General features: G+C 33.1%; 1 protein-coding gene across 6 annotated transcripts in view; it reads left to right on the top strand.

Moving 5' to 3' along the window:
• The window catches only part of SLCO1C1 (solute carrier organic anion transporter family member 1C1), a 58,404-nt gene extending 38,641 nt beyond the window's left edge, over window positions 1-19,763 (top strand). For 4 of the 6 annotated variants that reach the window (XM_074403194.1, XM_074403196.1, XM_003934588.3 and 1 more), the window contains 5 exons: window positions 1,975-2,140; window positions 4,757-4,941; window positions 7,545-7,609; window positions 14,518-14,635; window positions 16,109-19,763. In XM_074403194.1, coding sequence (XP_074259295.1) covers window positions 1,975-2,140; window positions 4,757-4,941; window positions 7,545-7,609; window positions 14,518-14,635; window positions 16,109-16,331 — 757 coding nt within the window. In that variant the 3' untranslated portion in view covers window positions 16,332-19,763. Of the gene's footprint in view, window positions 1-1,974; window positions 2,141-4,756; window positions 4,942-7,544; window positions 7,610-14,517; window positions 14,739-16,108 lie in introns of all 6 variants that reach the window. The other 2 variants (XM_010345136.3, XM_074403195.1) reach the window with 2 other exon arrangements.
• Window positions 19,764-20,535: the final 772 nt, after the last annotated feature.

Here is a 20,535-nt window from a genome sequence, read left to right as displayed (position 1 = left end):
TCAATAATACAAAGTAATTTTCTTTATAAAATATAAAATGGTTTCCATGGGTTTTTCCATGTTGCTTTATTCCAAACACTGTCTTGACCTGGACATTCAATAGGAAAACTGAAGATAAGCCTTAGATAGGATAATGGAAGAAATCTGTCTTCTGCAATAGCAAGGATAACTCTGATGTCAGATAAGAATTTACAATCAAGAGGCCTGGCAGGGTTCTGTTTCCAGAGTTGTCACTAACAAGCAGTGGGAATTTGAGCAAGTTACCCATCCGCTTGGGGCCTGACTTCCCTGATCTGTCAAACGAGAGGTCGGCCTAGATTACACCAAGGTTCTCTCGAGCTCCAACCTTCTATAATCTCAGCCCTACCATTTCCAGAGTTAAAATGATTCTAGACTTGTATAGGCAGTTTTATACTTTTAGATACTACAAACAGTCTCAGTTAACAATTAAAATTTTATGGAAGAGAACAGGATTAAACATTCCTATAGGACATCTCGGAAGGCCTAGTTCAATACCCTTTCACACTACATATTTGGAAACCTCTCAGAGGATTTTTATTTATACTTTTGAGGTGACAAAATTCATCATACCAGTCCTGCTAGATGGAATATTACTATCATTAAGAAATTATGGTTGCCATAATTAATGACGATGCTTCTTATAGGCAGAGGCCCAAGTGGTTAATTTCTTTCACCATAATACCATGTTTTTCTTGATTAACTTAACTAGAAATCTTGTTTCTTAGCTTGCTGTGTGACAGGAGTTATTACTGGTGCTGGAGAAATGGAAGTAAATTAAGAAAACAGTTCCTGCCTCTGCTGATTGCACATTTCAATGTATTTTTTTAGTTTATGCTCCTCAAATATCTTTGTACAAAATGGGGTGAAAGAGAGAAGGAATACGCAAATAAATAAATTTAAAAATAAGGAGTAGAAAAAATTAAGTATGGAGGGCCCAGGAATGGCACCTATCATGCAGATAGAAATGACGTGCCATTGCAAAAGTTCCCTTTGAGAAGAGTAGTGGGATATGAATAGCAAAAAAGGATAAAAGCAGAAGGATTAGGCCATTCAGGTGACAGACAAAAAGTGAGGGAGAGAGAATACTGGGAGAGAGGAAGAGTAAATACAAAAGTGAATGGCAGAGGACAAAAAAATATGAAGAGGAAAAGAAAGAATGTGATCACAATTTTGTGAAACAACTCAAAAAAGCTAATTTCTGGAGGGTAAATATTGTCTCATTAATATTTGTAATTATCTCTTTTTCTCCCAGAGCTAGCACTTAGTAGTTTTCCAGTAAAATTTTATGAACAAATAGGTGGGTGAGTCATTGAACTTGCTTGAGAATTTGAGTAAGAAAGGATCTATAAGATACGAAAGAGCACTGTACACTGGGAGAATACACAGGAGAAAGGTTGAGTGAACTGGGAATGCACTTATTGCCGATGTAAGACATACACAAGAGGACATGTAATTCCTGCAAACACTGAAAGAGAATTAAATGATTACCGATTGGCTACTTTTCCTTTACTGAACTATTAGCAACATCCATTCCAGTCAGACAACAATTCTGAATGAAATTTGCACACACACACACCACCTGTGATGCATTTAAGTAATGCCATAAATTGCTCTAAAAGTTTACTTTTCTAACCTTGTTAGCTATTTATATACACCTTTGCAGAGAAGTTATATTAGAGGATCCTAGAGGCAGCAGACTTTACTGAAAGCTATAAGCTAAGAACTGGACATGATATGAATTTGTAAGCTTCTAAAACCTTTCAAGATAAAGCTGTTATTAGTAAACCCACATTTCATGACCAGAAGCTGGCATTTCTGATGACAAATGTGTTTCTAAAAGGCAATTTTTTTTTTGGTAGTATCTTTTATATCACTCAAGAACATTGGTTTTTGAAAATATTCAGGTGTTACCTGCTAAGAGATAATATTTTATATTGTTATATTTCTTTTCAGAACCAAACCTGTCTCTTATCATGAACGAGCTCTCTTTTCAGATTGCAACTCAAGATGCAAATGTTCAGAGACAAAATGGGAACCCATGTGCGGTGAAAATGGAATCACATATGTATCAGCTTGCCTTGCTGGTTGTCAAACCTCCAGCAGGAGTGGAAACAATATTGTAAGAAATCACCTCTAAAGTATATGGCCATGGTCTTGTTACAATATAAATAACACAACTCTATGGGGGCTCACAGCAGACCACTACTAGCAGGAGGCTTGCTTCTTACCCTTTTTTGTGTACAAAAAGAAAATGTTATAACCATTCCTAGTGGTACTTGAGTTGCTGAAAAAATTAGGATGAGAATTAGAGTCATGAAATGGGGTGGAAGAGCTTTTGTAATTACATAATCAGTTTACCTCCTTTTGCTTATAAGAAGTGTTAGCCCTGAATGGGAATGTCTATCATGTGATCATATAACAAGATATACTTTCAGATCCATGTCTTCTGACTCCAAGACCAGTGGTCATTTGAGGTTTTAGGAGATGGACAAATATAAGTCGGTATTAGGAGGTTTAGCTCCAAAGATTCTAGACCTTGGGGTCAGAGACCTGATTATAAGGAGGTTGATAGTTCTAGGACAACTTTGCTTGGAAAATCCAGTCAATTTGTATTATAATAAGAGAGCAGATGGGCTGGATTGGAGGGTTTCTGTAGGGTGGAAGAGGAAGATGAGGTTGGAAATATAGGTAAAAATCTGTTTTAGTCAGTCCAGGCTGCTATAACGAATACACCATAGAATGGGTAGCTTAAACAACAAACATTTACTTCTCATAGTTCTGGAGGCTGAGAAGTCCAAGATCAAGATGCCAGCAGATCTGGTGCCTGGTGAGGACCTGCTATCTGGTTTGCAGATGGCCATCTTCACCTTCTATACTCACATGGCAGAGAGCAGACAGGGAGAACAGACTCTTATTGTTTGCTCTTTGAGACTGCTTTCTATTTATGACTGATGAAATTACCTTTGACAATTCTACAAGGCAGATAATTAAACCACTCATTCATTTCATTTATTTACATATGCTTATTAACTGGATACAAATGCTTAGGCTGTATATCCATAGATATACAGCTATGTTTGTTGATTGACTGTTCATTGTATTATTATTTTGACTTATTTAGAGCAGAAAGGATTGGTTTCTAGCGACAATGAATAACACTACCTACTCATCTGAAATATGTTTTCACCAAGCTTCTCTCTTCTTCTTTTCTTTGCTTTCTTCCTTTTGTTATTTTTCTTTCAGCTACTGTTATTTTTGTCCACAGCTGCATGAAGGTTTTTCTTAATGAGAGCTGCCATTTATAAAAGACATTATAAAGAAGGGCTAAAGATTGGTGTTCTAAAAACAAACTTGCATTTAAATCTCATGGTCCTGAAATAATTTGTATTATTTTCAGTGTTTCCTTATGTGAGAACTGAGGCACTGAGATACAAAGGACTTCTTTAACTCATTTGTCTAGTGAGCAGCCAGAATTAAGAATCAAAGATTTCAATTTGACCTTGCAAAAAAATCTACATTACTACTTTTTCTAGAAAAGGAAATTCCAGCTTTATTTACTGTCTAAAAACTCACAAACTCTTCTGTGATTAAATATAGCATTGTATAAAGGCATTAATAAATAAAATTTAAAGAAATAAACTGTCAAGGGTTTATACAAACTGTTTTATGCACCAGAATTATTTTTTTCTTACAGCCACCATAAATTCTGTCATATCCTCAATTCTGCCCATTTACTTAACTAAGTTTTATCAAATGCCTAAAATGAGAGCCTCTTCTACTCCCTGGTTGCATAATGATAGTAAAGCAAGCAGTTTCTTCTTTCATGGAGGTTACATTTTGTTGGGAAAGTATATTTTAAACATAAGTAAATATATGATATACTGATAGGTAGTAAGAAGCATGGTGAAAAAGACATGAATTAGAATAAAAGGGTAAAGAGATGGAAGTATTTTTTTTTTGAATGGGTAGTTGTGAAAGGTCTCTAATAAAATCTCTGAACAGATGCCTTACGTATGGATGCTAGCCATATAATCACCTAGAAGAAGAGCTGCCCGGTAGAGAAAATAGCAGGGCCATGAGACATGGATAAACTTGCCAGGTTTGAGAGGAGGTTTGGAAAGGGCAAAGTGGCCGTTTCAAGGGTCCTGTGTGTGGCTGACACAAAAGGAGAGAGGGAAGGTCACTGAATGGTGAGATTAGAGTGGCATCCAGGCGCTACATGATGGAAAAAGTGTAAACCGTTATAAGGATATGGGGTTTCATGCAAGTATAATGAGAAACCATTGGCAGGTTGAGGGTAGTGATGTGATCTGAGTGTCATGCTTAAAGGTCCACTTTGCTTACTGGATGGAAAACAGATTCTAGCTAGGTAAGAGCAAAAACAAGTTAAGAATAAAGGGTGCATTGCAACAATCTAGGCAAGAAATAATGATTACTTAGAATTGAAACTGGTAGTGAAAGAGGTAAGGTATGGTTAGATTAGGTAGGATTTGCTGGGAGATTGTTGTGTAGGATTAATACTTAGTAGACTGACCGTCTGCTATTTAGATAATGAAATGCTGTTTCTGTATAGACTTTGCTTTGTTCAATATACTCTAATACGGAAAAATAAAAGAATACTTCCTCATTGTTTATATAATGCATGGCTACTATACTGTAAGTTTTTTAAAATAACTATCTTTAATTTTATTTAAATGTCACTGCAATAACTGGACTTTTCCCTATCGTGTTACAGATATTTTACAACTGCACTTGTGTGGGAATTGCGGCTTCTAAATCTGGAAATTCCTCAGGCATAGTCGGAAGATGTCAAAAAGACAATGGATGTCCCCAAATGTTTCTGTATTTTCTTGTAATTTCAGTCATCACATCCTATACTTTATCCCTAGGTGGCATACCTGGATACATATTACTTCTAAGGTGAGTACCGATTCTCCCCATTCCAATTTTAACATAAGACATAATCATCTCAGGCAAGGATTTAAGTATTTTTTTCTGTAGAATCATTATGATTCTTCTTAGTTTTTTCAAGGAACTTGTCCCACATCCTTTTTTCACTTCTATATGTATCTCACTTGATATTAATACAAAAATGTGGCTTAAGAGACATTTTCTTAGTTAAAAATGTTTGCAAACTATTGCTCTAGAAAGCAATGTTAGTGCCTACATTACTAGAGTTGGTTAATAGATAATAGTGTACTGCTTCTAATGCTGGTAATAATATTAATTAGCATAGATAACAAGCATTTTAGATTAAATATAGTTTCACTAGATCATGGGAAATACAATTTACAAGACATTTTAAAGGCTTATCTAATACTACAATATTATGCATTTATTATTTATTTATTTATTTTGCTTTATCTGTGTATTTTTGCTATAACTAGAATTATCTGTGAGGGATTTCATGGCTTTTGGGTAAATTGAGGATGTTAATCCATGATGTTAATGACAGTATTAGTCTGTTTTAACACTACTGTAAAGAAATATCCAAGATCGGATCATTTATAAAGGGAAGAGGTTTAATTGACTCACAGTTCCGCATGGATGGAGAGGTCTCAGGAAACCTACAATACTGGGGAAAGGGAAAACAAACAAGACCTTCCTCAATAAGGCACAGGAGGGAGAAGTACAGAGTGAAGCGGGAAGAGCCTCTTATAAAACCATCAGATCTTGTGAGAACTCACTGTCACAGAAACAGCATGGGGGAACCACACCCATGAGCCAATCACTTCCCAAAAGGTCCCTCTCCCAACATGTGGGGATTAAAATTTGGATTACAATTCAAGATGAGATTTGGGTGGGAACACACAGAGCCAGACTTTAATCAATAACTTCAATCATTTTTGCTTATAAAACCCTAAAAATTTTGTAAAATTATGTAGCCTCTTATTTACGTACAAATTGACACAGAAAATTTTTTATCATAAGTTTAAATAGTAACTAAATATTGATTTCTGGTATATTATAAATATTTTCTTAAAAAATAACAATTTTAAATGTACATCACTTTCTAATGTAATTAATGGTATCCAAAAAATAGTGATTTGATAACCAACATCACCTGGTTCAGACTTGCATAACAACTACTTTAACAGTGACAGGCATTACATATTTCCTTCTTCCTGCCTTTATATCTCATTCAACTTCCTTACAGTTTTTTCTTCTATTAAAATACAATTTATGTTAAAACATTTTTTACTGATAACCCTATCACACATCTGTAAAAATTATATGAATCCAAATGCTAAAATAGTTTTGCAAATAGGAGTCTCAGTTATAATATTTCATCCTAATTGAGTTAGCTTTAGCTTTGCCAATATTTCTATTGTGCTATTGATAAAAAATCACCTAATAAAAAATTTGATATAATTATTAAGCGTGAAAAGTCAACATTTACTAGAATTCAATATTGGTGAGATGGACTTGGTGATTTTCAAATTAATTCATGTATTCAAGGATAAATACTAATTTTTTTCTAAAGGCTAACCAAAGCATTGTATACAGTTTTAATTTCCCACAGTTTGTATAATGGAAACTGTTTAGGAATGACAAACAGAAAACAGAACCTGCTATTCTCCAAACAGCTTTCACCAAATCATGGGAAATACAACATGAAGAACATGAGATAGTTACATTTATAAATGGTAGCCTGAGTTTGACAAAACGGCAAAACACTGTCTTAGACTTTCCAGAATACTGTGCTACATCTTCAACAACTTCTTATACTGTGCCAAGTGTAGAATCAGGTGCTTACCACAGAAAGCATTTTCCCACCACTAGTCCTTCATATTAACTATTGTGAATTTTGATGTCAGAAGGACTCCTTTGGGTTGAAGATGGGTTTTGTTTGTTTGTTTGTTTGTTTGTTTTTGCCTCTTTTAAAGCAGAGACTAAATGATGTAATATGTACAAAGTACTTAATACCATGGTTAACACTCCGTAGTCATTATATATTATCATGATTATTACTATTAAAATCCATAGGGAAATCACATTAAGCTTTACAGTCATATTAATGACTCTTGTTATTTAGGTGTTTTGCACTTTTCTGATTATTTCAAGTTCTCTCTCTTTAGCAGCAACTTTTAGCATGCCCCAGTGATTACATCAACTGATGAATTTGGTCCTGTGCTTTTAGTCCAAAAGCTGTAAAAATTGTAGGTTATTAATTCTTTATTTTTGCTTCAAATTCTAACAATTTTTTAGAAATTTGAGTTTTATCTCAAGTCTTTGCTATTTTGCTGGTTAAACTTAAATTTGACTTTACTAGCACCACATGAATATGGAATGTATGGTGATTTAGTTTCTAGAAATATTAATTATAAACATGTAGCATTGCATGAAATGGAATATGGCTTTTACATATTTTGCCCTCCCTATGTTAGCACACCAATAGGTTCACCATAAATGTCACTTGAATTCTAACATGATTTCATGTGTGTTACGCAGATTATCATTCGAATTTCTATTTGCTTTAATGAATTATATATTTATTATAATGGTGCTTTTGTTGATTTTAGGTGCATTAAGCCACAGCTTAAGTCTTTTGCCCTGGGTATCTACACATTAGCAATAAGAGTTCTTGGTAAGTATAATCTATGCTTTAATTTATGGCAGCCACCATAAATATATTTTGAAGACTTTTCTAAATATTTTGATAGAATTTCCACGCATAAATATATGTTGTAGTGGTAAAGTTAATAGTCATTTCTTTATTTCTTCCCTTCTTTTCTTGACTCCTTTCTTCTTTTGTTACAGAAATATTTATTGCCTAGTTTGTGCCTCAGATATAACAAAGAGATTTTGTGAGGTTAATCATAATTTTTAACAGTCTTATGTTTTCTAGCACTTGAGTGTTCTCACAAAATCTATAGCTTTTACAAGAGAGCTCTCGGAAATTAATCAGTAAGAAAGGCTGAAGCCTAAATATAACTTTTTCAGTTATTAAAATGGAAAGAATTGTTTTGAGCTACTCTCAATGCTTATCCCTTATGTCATTAGGTAGAAAGATAAGATGCTATTTAAATCAAGCAAATACATTTGAGTAGGTCATTCTTTCCATTGTAATTAAAATGTTTTTTTCTCCCTACCGAATTTTTAAATGTATATTGGTTAAAATCCACAGAAAACAGTGAATGAGACAAATAAAGCTTTTATCCTTAAAGAGTTTATAAAGAATAACATAAAATAATTTTGAATATGCCACTGTCATTTGGTAGAAAGGAACAACTCAGAAAGCAAAACAAACCCAAAGCTTAAACAATTTGAAATTAAATTTGGTTTACATAGTTCTTGATGTAAACTAGTTGCATAGAAAAATAATAAAATCCTGATAAAATTGAAAAATAAACAAACATGGAGTTATATGACATCATGACTGGCTCTAATTCTACAATATGAAAATAGGTGTTATCTAGAAAAGTGTCATATATTGAGTCTGTAGTATATGCCTGGCAAGAGTTGGCCTCCATATATACCTGTCTTCGGGAATACAGATGGAACCTACAGAACAAAAATTGTTCCAACTAAAATAAATGGTTTACAAAATTGATTTGACAAAAAAAATTTGAATTTGGCAAAATTATCATAAGCAAAGTCAAATGGCAAAAGATGAAGTAGAAATGAGTTTTGCAATTTATGTAACAGACAACTGGCTAATATTCCCATTATAAAGAAAAATCCTAAATTTTGAGAAGAAAAAGACAAGCAACAAAGTAGAAAAATGAATAAAAGATGTGAATTTTTCATGGAAAAATAAATGTAATTGCCTTTCAATATATAGAAAGATGCTCAAGTTCTCTCATAAAAAAAGAGTCAAGCTAGAACGACATTTCTTATCAGGCTGACAAATTACCAAATTTTGTTTGCAATGAATGCAAAAATAGATTATGCTTACACATCGCTGTTGGGAAAATGATGTTCTTTATTAGGCTTAACTGATGAAATTATATATAGATAGATCTTTTAACCTAATATCTTTACTTCTAAGAATTATACCAAAAATTTGATAGTAAAAATTGTAAAATAAATTTAATCATTATAAATAGGTGTAATAATTGTGAATTTTTATAATAGCAAAAACCTGGAAGTGATCTAAATGTCCATCAGTAGGAGATTGGTTGAATAAACTGTAGTACACCCACATAACAGAGCCATAAGGATGAATGGGGAAAATCTCTATCTAATGTTATCAAGCAATCTCCAGCATATAGTATTAAGTAGAAAGAAGCAAAATGGAGAACAATTTTTATTGGATGATGTTTTTGGTGTCAAGCGTGGAAAGGTGGAAATACTATAGGCATGTGCAAAGGCATTTTGCTCTTTTTAAAAAAAGAAACAATGGAAGCATAAACTAAAAACTAAAAAATGTTTACTTGTAGGAGAAGAAAGTTAAGAGGTAAGAAAGTTCAGGATGAAAGTAAGACTTTGTAAATGTAACTACTTATATGATTGTTTAAACAAGTTTATATAAGGTTTTTATATAACTGAAAATAAAATAACCACATTTTAAACTGAAACTATATATTTAATTGGTAACATAAGCCTACATTAAAAAACTTAAATGCCTCAAAAAATAAAATTTTTTACCAAATTCTCATAAACTGCATTTATAGTCATTACTACTAATATCAATATTTTTATGTTAAAACTATTATAAATTTAAGACAAAGCAGTTGAAATGTTAAGATTACTTGAAATCAAGGTTTTTAGTAAAATAGAAAAGTGATACAAGTATAAAATAAAATAACAAAGCTCATTCTTAAATTTGAACTTAAAACATCAATATGAACTCACATATTTTTATTTTAAAATAATGTGTATTTCATAGTTCCATCTTCTGAAAAATCTAGAAACTATGAAACCCAGAAGAAATCAACACTACACTTAATCTGTGATATCTAAATATAATCTCCCAGGAAAAAAATATGGTACCTTGGAGAAATGACTGGTTCAAGGTCTAGGGTAGAAAATACATAAGATGATATGGGACATCTTTTTATGCAAGAAAGTGACTAAGCTATCAAAGGCTAAGAAGGATATATCAAGGGCACTGAACCAATTTGAGAAGACTGGCCTCAAGGTGAGATAAACTGAAACTCACAATAGTAGTAGCAATAATAACAATAATGGTTACAGTTTATTGAAATATATACAATATATTTAAAAAACATGAGTTCCTAATGATACTTAAAAAATTTGGAGACTATCAGGACATCAAGTCATTATTCTGAAAACTGAGAAATAAAGGAGAAAAAAGAAATCATTTACCCTGCCTTTCTTCTATTAACTATATGTCAAAGTTACCAAATTAGTCAATTAGGGAAAATCCTTTTTAGAGAGAAACAACAAAGAGCTTCTATAAGAAGTAAAGATTTTTTTTTAAATTCCTGTCTTGTAGTGTTAAAAATCGCCAAAAGCTTTAGGTAAAAGTTAATGAGTAACTTCATAACGGAGGGATCAGACTGGCACAGCCTGAACTTCACATCTGTCTTAGCATTACTAAGAGTGGCAACTAGAGAGCATGTGCTGTCTAATTGAACCTGAATCTAATAAGATCTAACTACCAGAGTCTAGAAAAATGGAAGATAGGAGAATAAATTTAATCATATTATAAAGAAGCAATTAAACAAATCCAGACTGTGGCATATCTTATAGGACTTGGTGGTATCTTTTTTCAAAAATCATTAGTAAGAAAATGAAGTGAAGAGAGGATATTGCCATAAAGAGTCATCAACTAAATACAAAGTGTTTATTTGGTTTGGATCCTTATAAGAACAAACGAACTAAAAAAATCCTTGGTGACAATCCAAAAGCTTGAATATGTACTATATATTTTTAAAAAATTAAGAAATTATTATAAAATATGTTAGATGCGAGAATGGCATAGCGGTCATGTTTTTTAAAGATGTTATTATAATTGAAATGACATGATGTCTGCGATTGCCTTTAAAATATTAAAGTAAGAGTTCAGGCGGGGCACAGTTGCTCATGCCTATAATCCCAGCACTTTTGGGAGGCTGAGGTGGGTGGAACATTTGAGGCCAGGAGTTCAAGACTAGCCTGGCTGTAATGTAGCCAAACCTCACCTCTACTAAAAATACAAAAATTAGCCTAGCATGTTGTCACACACTTCGGGTCCCAGATACTGAGGGGGGCTAAGTCACAAGAACTGCTTGAACCCAGGAGGCAAAGGTTGCAGTGAGCTCAGATTGTGCCACTGTGCTCCGCCTGGATGACAGAGGGAAACTTTGTCTCAAAAGAAAGAGTTTGAGAGTGGAGAGAGAGATGAAACAGCAATGGTAAAACATTAATAATTGTCAAGGCTATGATGGTATATGAGGATTAATTATATCATTCTCTCTGCTTTTGTGAATCTTTGAAAATTTTCTATTATAATAACCTTAAAACATGTACAGAAAATTGCAAGCATTTGAATTTTTTGACTTGTCTTCATAGCACTAAAGGTAATATAAAATTGGTTATCACCTGGATTTTTTAAGTGGTAAATCATATATTTGGTTGGTTCTTGAGGTACCAAATAATCCAAATTGAATGGTAGATCAATTTTCTGCTCTTCTGGTTCATGGGGTTTTATGAAAAATAGAATCAATTAGTTATCCTTATAACAATTTATTTAAAAATGTAAACTTACACAAAGATAGCAAGAACTTTCTTTGTACATAGCAAAGATAGCAATGAACTCCAATTGATCCATATCCTATTTCAACAATTATCAACACACAGCTCATCTCAGGACATCTGTGTCCCTAACCACCTACCCCCACTAGCTTATTTTGAAGTAAGTCTCAGACTACTGCATTTCTTCCATAACATGTTTGGTGTGCTCTAATCAAAACCATAATGACTTATTTTAATCTGGTGAATCTTGCATCTTAAAAAATAACTTCTTAATATTAGCAAATACCCAATTACTGCTCAAATTCTTTAAATTATCTGATGTTTCCTTACACATGTATGTTGAATCAAGAACCAAACATGTATGTTCACACATTGCATTTAGGTGTCATACCTCTAAAATCTCTTTTAATCTATAGGTTTAACTTTCCTCTTTCTCTTTCTTCCATTTGTTGTGAAAATTTCAAACTTGCAAAAAATTTTAAATTACAATGAATTGTATAACTTTTGCTGAGATTTATCAAAGGTGTCCAAAAACCAGAAATCCCTCTCCTGTGTTTCTCTAAGTATATGTATGTTTTGCTGAATCATCTGAAAATAAGAAGTGAACATGCTGACTTCTTACTCCTAAAGACTTCAACTTGTATTTTTCTACAAGAGCAAGTCTATTGTCCTATATAACCACAGTGCCATTCTCATGCTTCAGAAATTCAACATTGATATGCTACTCTATCTAATATAATTCCTCATTTCATTTTTTTTTATTAAAACAATAGTGTCTCCTATAGTGATTTTTCTTTTCACCTAAGGTCAATCCAAGACCACATCCTGCATTTAGTTATCTTTTTTAGCTCTAAAACTTTCTCGTTTTTACTTTTTTGTTCTTTTGCAACGTTTATATTTTTTCAAGAGGCAAAATTGGTTGTTGTGTAAAATATCCCACCATTTGGATCTGTTTGTTTGCTTTATAACCAGGTAAAAATTGTTGGTGGCAATACTACACAGGTGATTTGCATGACAATTAGTGAATCACATCAGGAAGCACATGCGCTCAATTTATACCATCATTGGAATTTTAATTTTGGTCTCTTAGTGAAGGTGATGTGTGCCAGCTTTCTTCATTTAAAAAAAACAAATCCTTCTTCAGTTAATAAGTCATCTATAATTTGACACTTCGATGTTATGTCACCATTCGGTTCCCCAAAAATCTTTCACCCAAAATTTTGGTACCCATAAATGAGCCTGGATTGAATCAATTATTTACATGAGTATTTGCAAAGCTTAGGTAAACCTTAACATAGAAAATATTTTTAAATATTTTCATTTGTTATCAAAGAACACGTGGATAATCTCTGAAATTTAGAAGTGTCATAAATATTTAGATTACTTAAAAAAGTTAGTGAGATTATTTTGTTCAATATAATCATATAAAGCAATTTTGTAACAGAAGAAAACATATCAAAAAGGTTAAGACTCAAATGCCAGAAACAATAGGCAGTTGATGGAAATGAGTGATACAGGTAGAAAGAAAGCTGTAAGGGCTCACAGTGGAGTCCAAGCATAGGCAGAAAATGGGGAGTGAGACATGGAGGCAGCTGCTGCTCAACGCCAGCCAACTATGACCATGGACTGCCAGACAACACAATTCTTAAGAGAACTCAGAAGTGTGCAGGTTTACATGAAATCTCCTAGCTTTCAAATACTGGCTACTAACTACAAAACAAAGAAAAACCTACACAGACTAAATGACAGATGTTAACGATGCGTCAATTTAGAACATATAAAATATAAACTGAGTTGTGAACAACTGCTTAAGATACTTTCATTAATATCTGTACATGAGAGACATCTTTTCTCTCTAAGGAGGGATTACATTCCTAACATTTTCTTAGAACCTGCTAGGGTTTATAGCATGAATAAGGAAGATATGTTTCCTACCGTGGTGAGCTTACAGTCTAGCAGAGAAGGCAATTCAACAAATAATTACAGGAGTATTAAGAGTTTTAAGAGATGTAAAACAAGAGTTAATCCAGTTTAGTTCATCAAAATAGCCTACTCTGAAGGAAAATGTTCCAAATGAGATTCTAAAAGTGAGTGTGTATTAAGAAGGCGAAGAAGAGAAAAGCATTAGTTGGTATAAAGGAAACTACACAAGGTATTCAGACAAGAGGGGAGAACATTTTAGTCACTGAAAGAAAAACAAGAAAATTGGAGTCTGAAATGCAAGACAACAATCTTGCCCAAAGTGTAGCCACAAAAGTAGAAGGGACTCAATGTCCAGTTAACTACTCTTGTTTTAGAACAGATGTCTTGGAACGTCACCTCCTTAATTCAGTGATGCAACCTCTATATGATGGACAGATTCGAGAGGGCTAATGAGAGGAATCATGAACGGGCTGTTGCTTTACTTTAGGGTAGAAGGAGTGGCAGTGGGAATAGAAAGAAGAGAAGGTGTTTAAGACATACCTAGTAGGCAGAATTCGTATGATTCAGGGATAGATTAAATATAGTGATTGCCAGACAGAGGAGAGAAAGAAGGATCAACAATGACTCCGAAGTCTGATTTAGTGACTGGGCGGCCACCACTAAAGGGACAGGTCTGCAGGGGAAGAAGCTGAGCTCATGTTGAGTTTGAAGTGCCTGAGTGACATGCTTCTGGTGATAAATAAATGGTAGTTACTGTATGATTCTATGAGAAATGACTGAATTAGAGAGGTTTTGGAGATTTCAGCGTGTAATAGATGACCTTTCATCTCCAAAACAGTAATTAGACTAAAGTAGGTGGTTTCAGATAATTGTTCATAGCCAAAAAGATGTGCATGTTTTTTACAGCAATTATTTGTTTTTTTCTCACAGCAGGAATCCCAGCTCCAGTATATTTCGGAGTTTTGATTGATACTTCATGCCTCAAATGGGGATTTAAAAGATGTGGAAGTAGAGGATCATGCAGATTATATGATTCAAATGTCTTCAGGTACCAAATCAAAAGCATTCTCGCTTCTCATTGCTACAGCATCCCAGATTTACACAATGCCACTGACACTAACAAGTTTTCATATCATTTCACTGCTTGTAAGGTAAAGAATAGTCTAATCAAAAAGTGTGATCTGTAATCCTAGAATAATTCTATTATTTTATTAGCTCTTTGATTTTGTCCCTATTCATTACCTTGACTCCCATTTTAAATGAGTAATCATTTTAAAAATATGACAAAAGTGTCCAGAAAATAACTGAGTTTATGCACACAAATGGGCAAGTATTTCCCTGAAATTCAGAAGCATTTAAATTTAGGTCACATTTTGGGTTTAATTATATTCTTTTTCAAACTGAGCCAAACTGTACCATTTACGTCAGATATAATCCCCCTGGGCAAGAGTTGGATTTGGCTCTTAATCTGTCTTTTATTGCCAAACTGATGTTCAATTATTCCTGTACTTGAAATGCATAAAAGTAAAAGGTTTTCTCTGTGTGGGTGAGTATGGGGGAGGGGGGTTGGGTGGCATGGCCTTTTTACTATGGTATCATTCAGTTCAGCTCATCAAACATTTAGTCCTTTATTGCTTAAAGCAATGCTTCGTTGGCTTAAACACAAGAAAGATTTGTTAAAAGACTTAGAAGCTGAGCATTTTCTAGAGAAATAAACTTGGTGCTGAACCATCTAAGTTGGATGTGAATTGGGCACACCATCTCAAATAAATTTGAGTTAATAAGTTTTGATGCTCTGTGTGAAATTTACTTTGGTCTTTGAAAGGGACCCAATCTGTGAGTATAATTTAGGATGTACTCACACTTTTGCTATGGCTGTATTAACTGTAATGTAGAGACAATGTAACTCAATCAGAGATTGGGAGTATGTTTTCAAGATAACCAGAATGAGGCATTCAACCTGTCCTTTCAAACCTTAGCATCTTTCAACGAAACATAGAACTACAGGCTTCTCATGAAATAAATTGATTTAAATCTCTGGTTTATTCTGAAATCATTCTGCTTTACTGAGAGCTCCAATTCCCCTTAGCATTGCTTTATGCAAGTTTTCCAAAGAAATGAGTTTGGGAAAGGTCTGGGGATAGGGTAGCCACATAATTTATCATTCAAAACTGGGTTCTTTTGAGTGTGAAAAGGGGCACTATTAAAATTACACTGGGCCAACACTAGCATAAACTGGGGCTGTTCTAGGCAAACAGGGATATGGATACCTGATTAAGGGAATAATTTACAGAGAGGATGAAACTGATTATGTAATCATTAGTAACTGAAAATGATGGTGCTACTAAGACATTGCTTAATTTTTTAAAAATACTGTCAGTATTTATAAAATAGCCTTACATATAAGCTACCAAATGTACATTCTTAAAACCATCAGAATGATATTATTATCTACCTTTTTAAATTTTATTTAAAGTTGGGTAGTTGCAATAATTATAACAGAGATTCTCTCTTCTTTTAGACACATATATCTGGGACTAACTGTGATACTGGGCACAGTGTCAATTTTCCTAAGTATTGCAGTAGTTTTCATTTTAAAGAAAAATTATATTTCAAAACACAGAAGCTTCACAAACAAGAGAGAAAGAACAACGGTGTCTACAAGATTCCAAAAGGAAAATTACACTACAAGTGATCATCTGCTACAACCCAACTACTGGCCAGGCAAGGAAACCCAACTTTAGAAAAATGACAACTGGAAGTCATGTTATCTAACTGGTGGAAATTTTGCAAACAAATTTTAATCAAAAGCGCTCTAAATTTGTAATTTCTTTCTCCTTCTAAAAAATACCTACTTTGTTTTTGGCCCTAGGCATTAGATAATATAACTAATAACAAATATAATGAAACATATAACAGAAGATACAGATGATAAAACTAATTTTGAACTTTTTAATTTATGTAAAAATTTCTTATATCATTTACTTATTTCACTGTATTTTTCCCTGTGCTCATTATATACACCATATTCCTAGAAGAACAATGTCTCTATTGTCACACATGGTTATATTTAATGTTATTTCTGACCTGTGTAATGTGTCTAGGGTAAGAAAATACTGCTAAAAATTAACTCGTACCTTGGGCTCCTTGAAGTATAACTCTTATAGTATTTTCTCTCTTGTTGTCTTTATCTGTATATTTTAATAATGATCTTAGGATGGAGCAGAACATGGAAAGGAAGATTTCATTTTAAGCTCCTCCTTTTCTTTCAAATACAGTATTTTGTGTAGAAATGTGTAGAGGCAAATTATATTGGGGATTAGAACTTTGAATTATTAGCTTTTTTACTGTACATTTATGTGTGCTTTTTGTGTGGCACTATAAGTGACTATGGTTGTAAAGTAATAAAATTGATGTTAACATGCCTTATTCTTTTATGAATTAAATGAATTTTAAAATATTGTTAAATATAATACTGTTCCTACTTCAATATATGTAAGCAGCTTCCTACTTATACATAATATGTTCCTAAAACATGTTTGAAAGGTGAATTTCTGAAAGTCTACAATAAATGCAAGTGTTATAAAAGGAATGGAGAGTGATGGATGAGTGATGGGAAGTCTGGGTGTAGTACCTTTTGGTGCTCCACCTCCCACATCAAAGGGCTTAGGGACTCCTGAGCAGGGTGTTGCCACTGGGACAGGCTGCCAGATAGCTCTGTTTCTCTGCAACTGAAAAAGTCAAGCTAAGAGTTTCCTCTTTCCTAACTTCCTGGTGCTCCTCTGACAGGGGTTGTTAGATTCAGCAGTCCTACATCTTTAATCTTTAGCTCTATTACATGTTATGTTTCTTCCTCCACCATAGCTGTAAAGAAAGGCTTAATCCTTCCAAGAAAAGCAGACTTAAGACAGAGATCACACTATTGAGGCATCCTAGTCAGCTACTGCTGGCTCACCATCCAATTCTGTCTGCATTCTGCTAGTCTAGTACAATCCAGAGAAGACTAGGTGAAAGACAAAGGGTTAGAAGTGAGGCCACCGAGTCCGTCAAATGCACAGAAGAAGGACCCTTACTTACTCAGGAGATTTTCAAGGTTACAACAGGGACCCATAATTCTACTATGTATCAGCCACTCTAAAAATTGTATTACCTAATCTGTATAGCACTCTTAGTATCTGAATGATCACTTTACAGATGAAACTGAGGCTGAGAGAGGTTAGAAACATTGCTTAACCTTGGAGGGACACAGAAAGAATTAAACCGAGATTTAAATCTAAAGTTATCTTTCCACCAGACCAACATGACCCTATAAAGTTACACTAAATAAACTGCTACTATGATTTGCAATGTCTCTATATTACTTTATTTCACTGGATCAGTTTGCTCCTATAGTTGTCTTTATCTGTGTATTTCAAACCATCCATATCAACGTCTATAAACCACACAAATAATTTGGCATATTGTTTTTTCAAATGTTGTTGATTTATATTTTGAAATACTGTAGGGCTAGCAAAGAAACTCAAAACATTTAAGTCAGATGATCAAGGATAATAATCCTTTAGAATTATGGAAACTTGGAATCGCAACACAGTTTTTGGTAGTCTTTAGAACAATCAGCGCACGTCAACAGGACACTCCCAACAGAGAAGTCTATTTGAGACATTTCTTGAAGGCCTCAAATAGACTTGACTCCAACTAGAAGGCCAACCTCAAGAATATGGTTACCTCATTCATGTTGCCCCATTATGTTGCCTTTGAATTCCTGAGCTCAAGCGATCCACCTGCTTAAGCCTCCTGAGTAGCTAAGACTACAGGTGCAAGCCATTGCACCTTGAGGTGAAGTGATCAAACCAAACTCTTGTGTATTCTTTGAATTTTCCCTTTATATATCAATCTTGCAAATATAAGTGGGAAGAAAAGGAGATGGAAAATTTGGAATTGGAGAAAGAACGAAATGCTCTCTAAATACATATTAACCTTGTCAATTTATTTGAATTGGTGATGCTCGATTGTTTTATATTTTGCTATTTTTGAAAATAAAAAAACTTTTTAATTTTTATTTCCAGTTTTGTTTCCAGCAGGCCTACTTCAGACCTGCTGCTGCCCTGCTAGCTTGTGAGCAAGAATTCTTTTTGTCATCCCTGTATGAATCTTACCCATAACAAATATTTACTGAATGAGTAAGTGAGTACACTTGTCAAGAGTTTTCTTTGTAGAGGTATAATTAAACTTCAAATTCTTCATCTTGCCTTTGACATCATCTTAATTTTTCGAGGCTTTTGGTCACAATACCTTGAAAAATAACTTCTTTTCAAGTAAATTTCCAAACAGAATAGTTTCCAATTTATTCTTGAATAACTTGAAAAATATAGCACAAAGGATGATTAAATGATCATCTTTTTTATGAAAGAACTGAAGGTCAGTTTAAAGGAAGCATATTTTTAGGCATAACCATTGATTTTACAGAGGAATTACACATATTAAACTCAGCTGTATAACAAATGAGGTTATCATTTAGTGGGAAATTAAATTTCCTAAGAGGAACCCTCATAATTTAGATAAACTCATCTGACAGCGATAAGAAGAGTTTTTATGCCTCAGAAAGCATGATTCGTTTTTTTTTTTTTCCAACAAACCAAACTCTATTTCAGAAGTCAAAGAAATTCCCTAGTTCCAAAACCAAACTTTGAGGTACAGCTGTGATTGATGTGTAGGATCCCACAATCGCTCCAAGTTAAATGGGAAACGTTATTCTCTTATTCTGCAGCAATGGCCCCTAGAGGTGACCAGCATCCCCACTGAACATCTGATTCACTAGAACCTTTCGTCAGGAAAAGCTACAGCAATGTCATTTAATAGGTGGGGTGACTTAAATTGGATTAATTGAATTGCCCAAACAGGGTGTGTCCATTAAACTACCTAATTGTTTCACTTTTTGTTTAATTTTGTCACTTTCTTTCTTCTATTTTCTTTAGACATATTTTTAAAAACATTTTCCTAAATTATTGATTTGTAGGCTTGTACCTGTACACTCTCATTTAGTAAATCAAAGATTAATGTGATGCCTTGTACAGCTTTATGATTCCTAAGTTTGGACATGCTGTAGCATCAGTGAGGTTTCTCTAATTGTTTACAAATGCATTCTTGATTTTCTATTTGACTCAAAATTTCTACTCTAGAAGGAGAATATTTAAAATTTTTTTTGTGTTTGAATATTTTAATTTAAATTTGTCTTTCAAAATCATCAATTTGTAAAAATGTTTTAAATTTTGAAGAAAAACACATTCTCTTATCATAGAGGAAAATAATGGAAATATATTTATCAGATCAAACTAATAATTATATTATTCATATATTTGGTACTTATATTTTTTCTCTCAAAGCTTCAGAGTAGTAATATGCTAAAATTTTCCAATATAATTGATATTTTGTGAATTGCTTCCACTAAAAAGTTATTTTTATTTGTAGAATTTACTGCTATATCATATAACTATCATATTATTATTATATAAAGATTTGATTTTAAAAACTGTTGCTATTCTTAATTTTAATTCTATTTTAATATTAATATTGCCATATCTGCTACTTTATTGACTGATGTATCTTTAGTCCTCCCTTTACTTTTTAAATTTTTCTGTGTTTTGTTCATGGTTATTTTTTAATAGCAAGAAACTGGATTTTATTTTTACTTCATCTAAAATCTTGTCTAGTATTAAAGAAGTTTAACTGTCATATCTGATGTTTGCCTTTACTTCTGTTTTATTGTTCATTACATTTTTTAAAATGTTTCCTTATAGTTTTCCTTTTATTCTTTCATATACTAAATGCACCATATTTTTACTTTTCTTTTTTTTGCTAGAAATATGTATTTTAGCAAACTGAAAATTATTTTGTAATTAATGATTCACAAATTACAAAAATATATCTCAACAAGAATCATCTCTACTT

This window comes from Saimiri boliviensis, chromosome 7 (assembly GCF_048565385.1).
Source record: "Saimiri boliviensis isolate mSaiBol1 chromosome 7, mSaiBol1.pri, whole genome shotgun sequence".
Taxonomy (NCBI): domain Eukaryota; kingdom Metazoa; phylum Chordata; class Mammalia; order Primates; family Cebidae; genus Saimiri; species Saimiri boliviensis.
The sequence above is the reverse complement of the archived record's forward strand: the minus strand, read 5'-3'. Positions and strand labels throughout refer to the sequence as shown.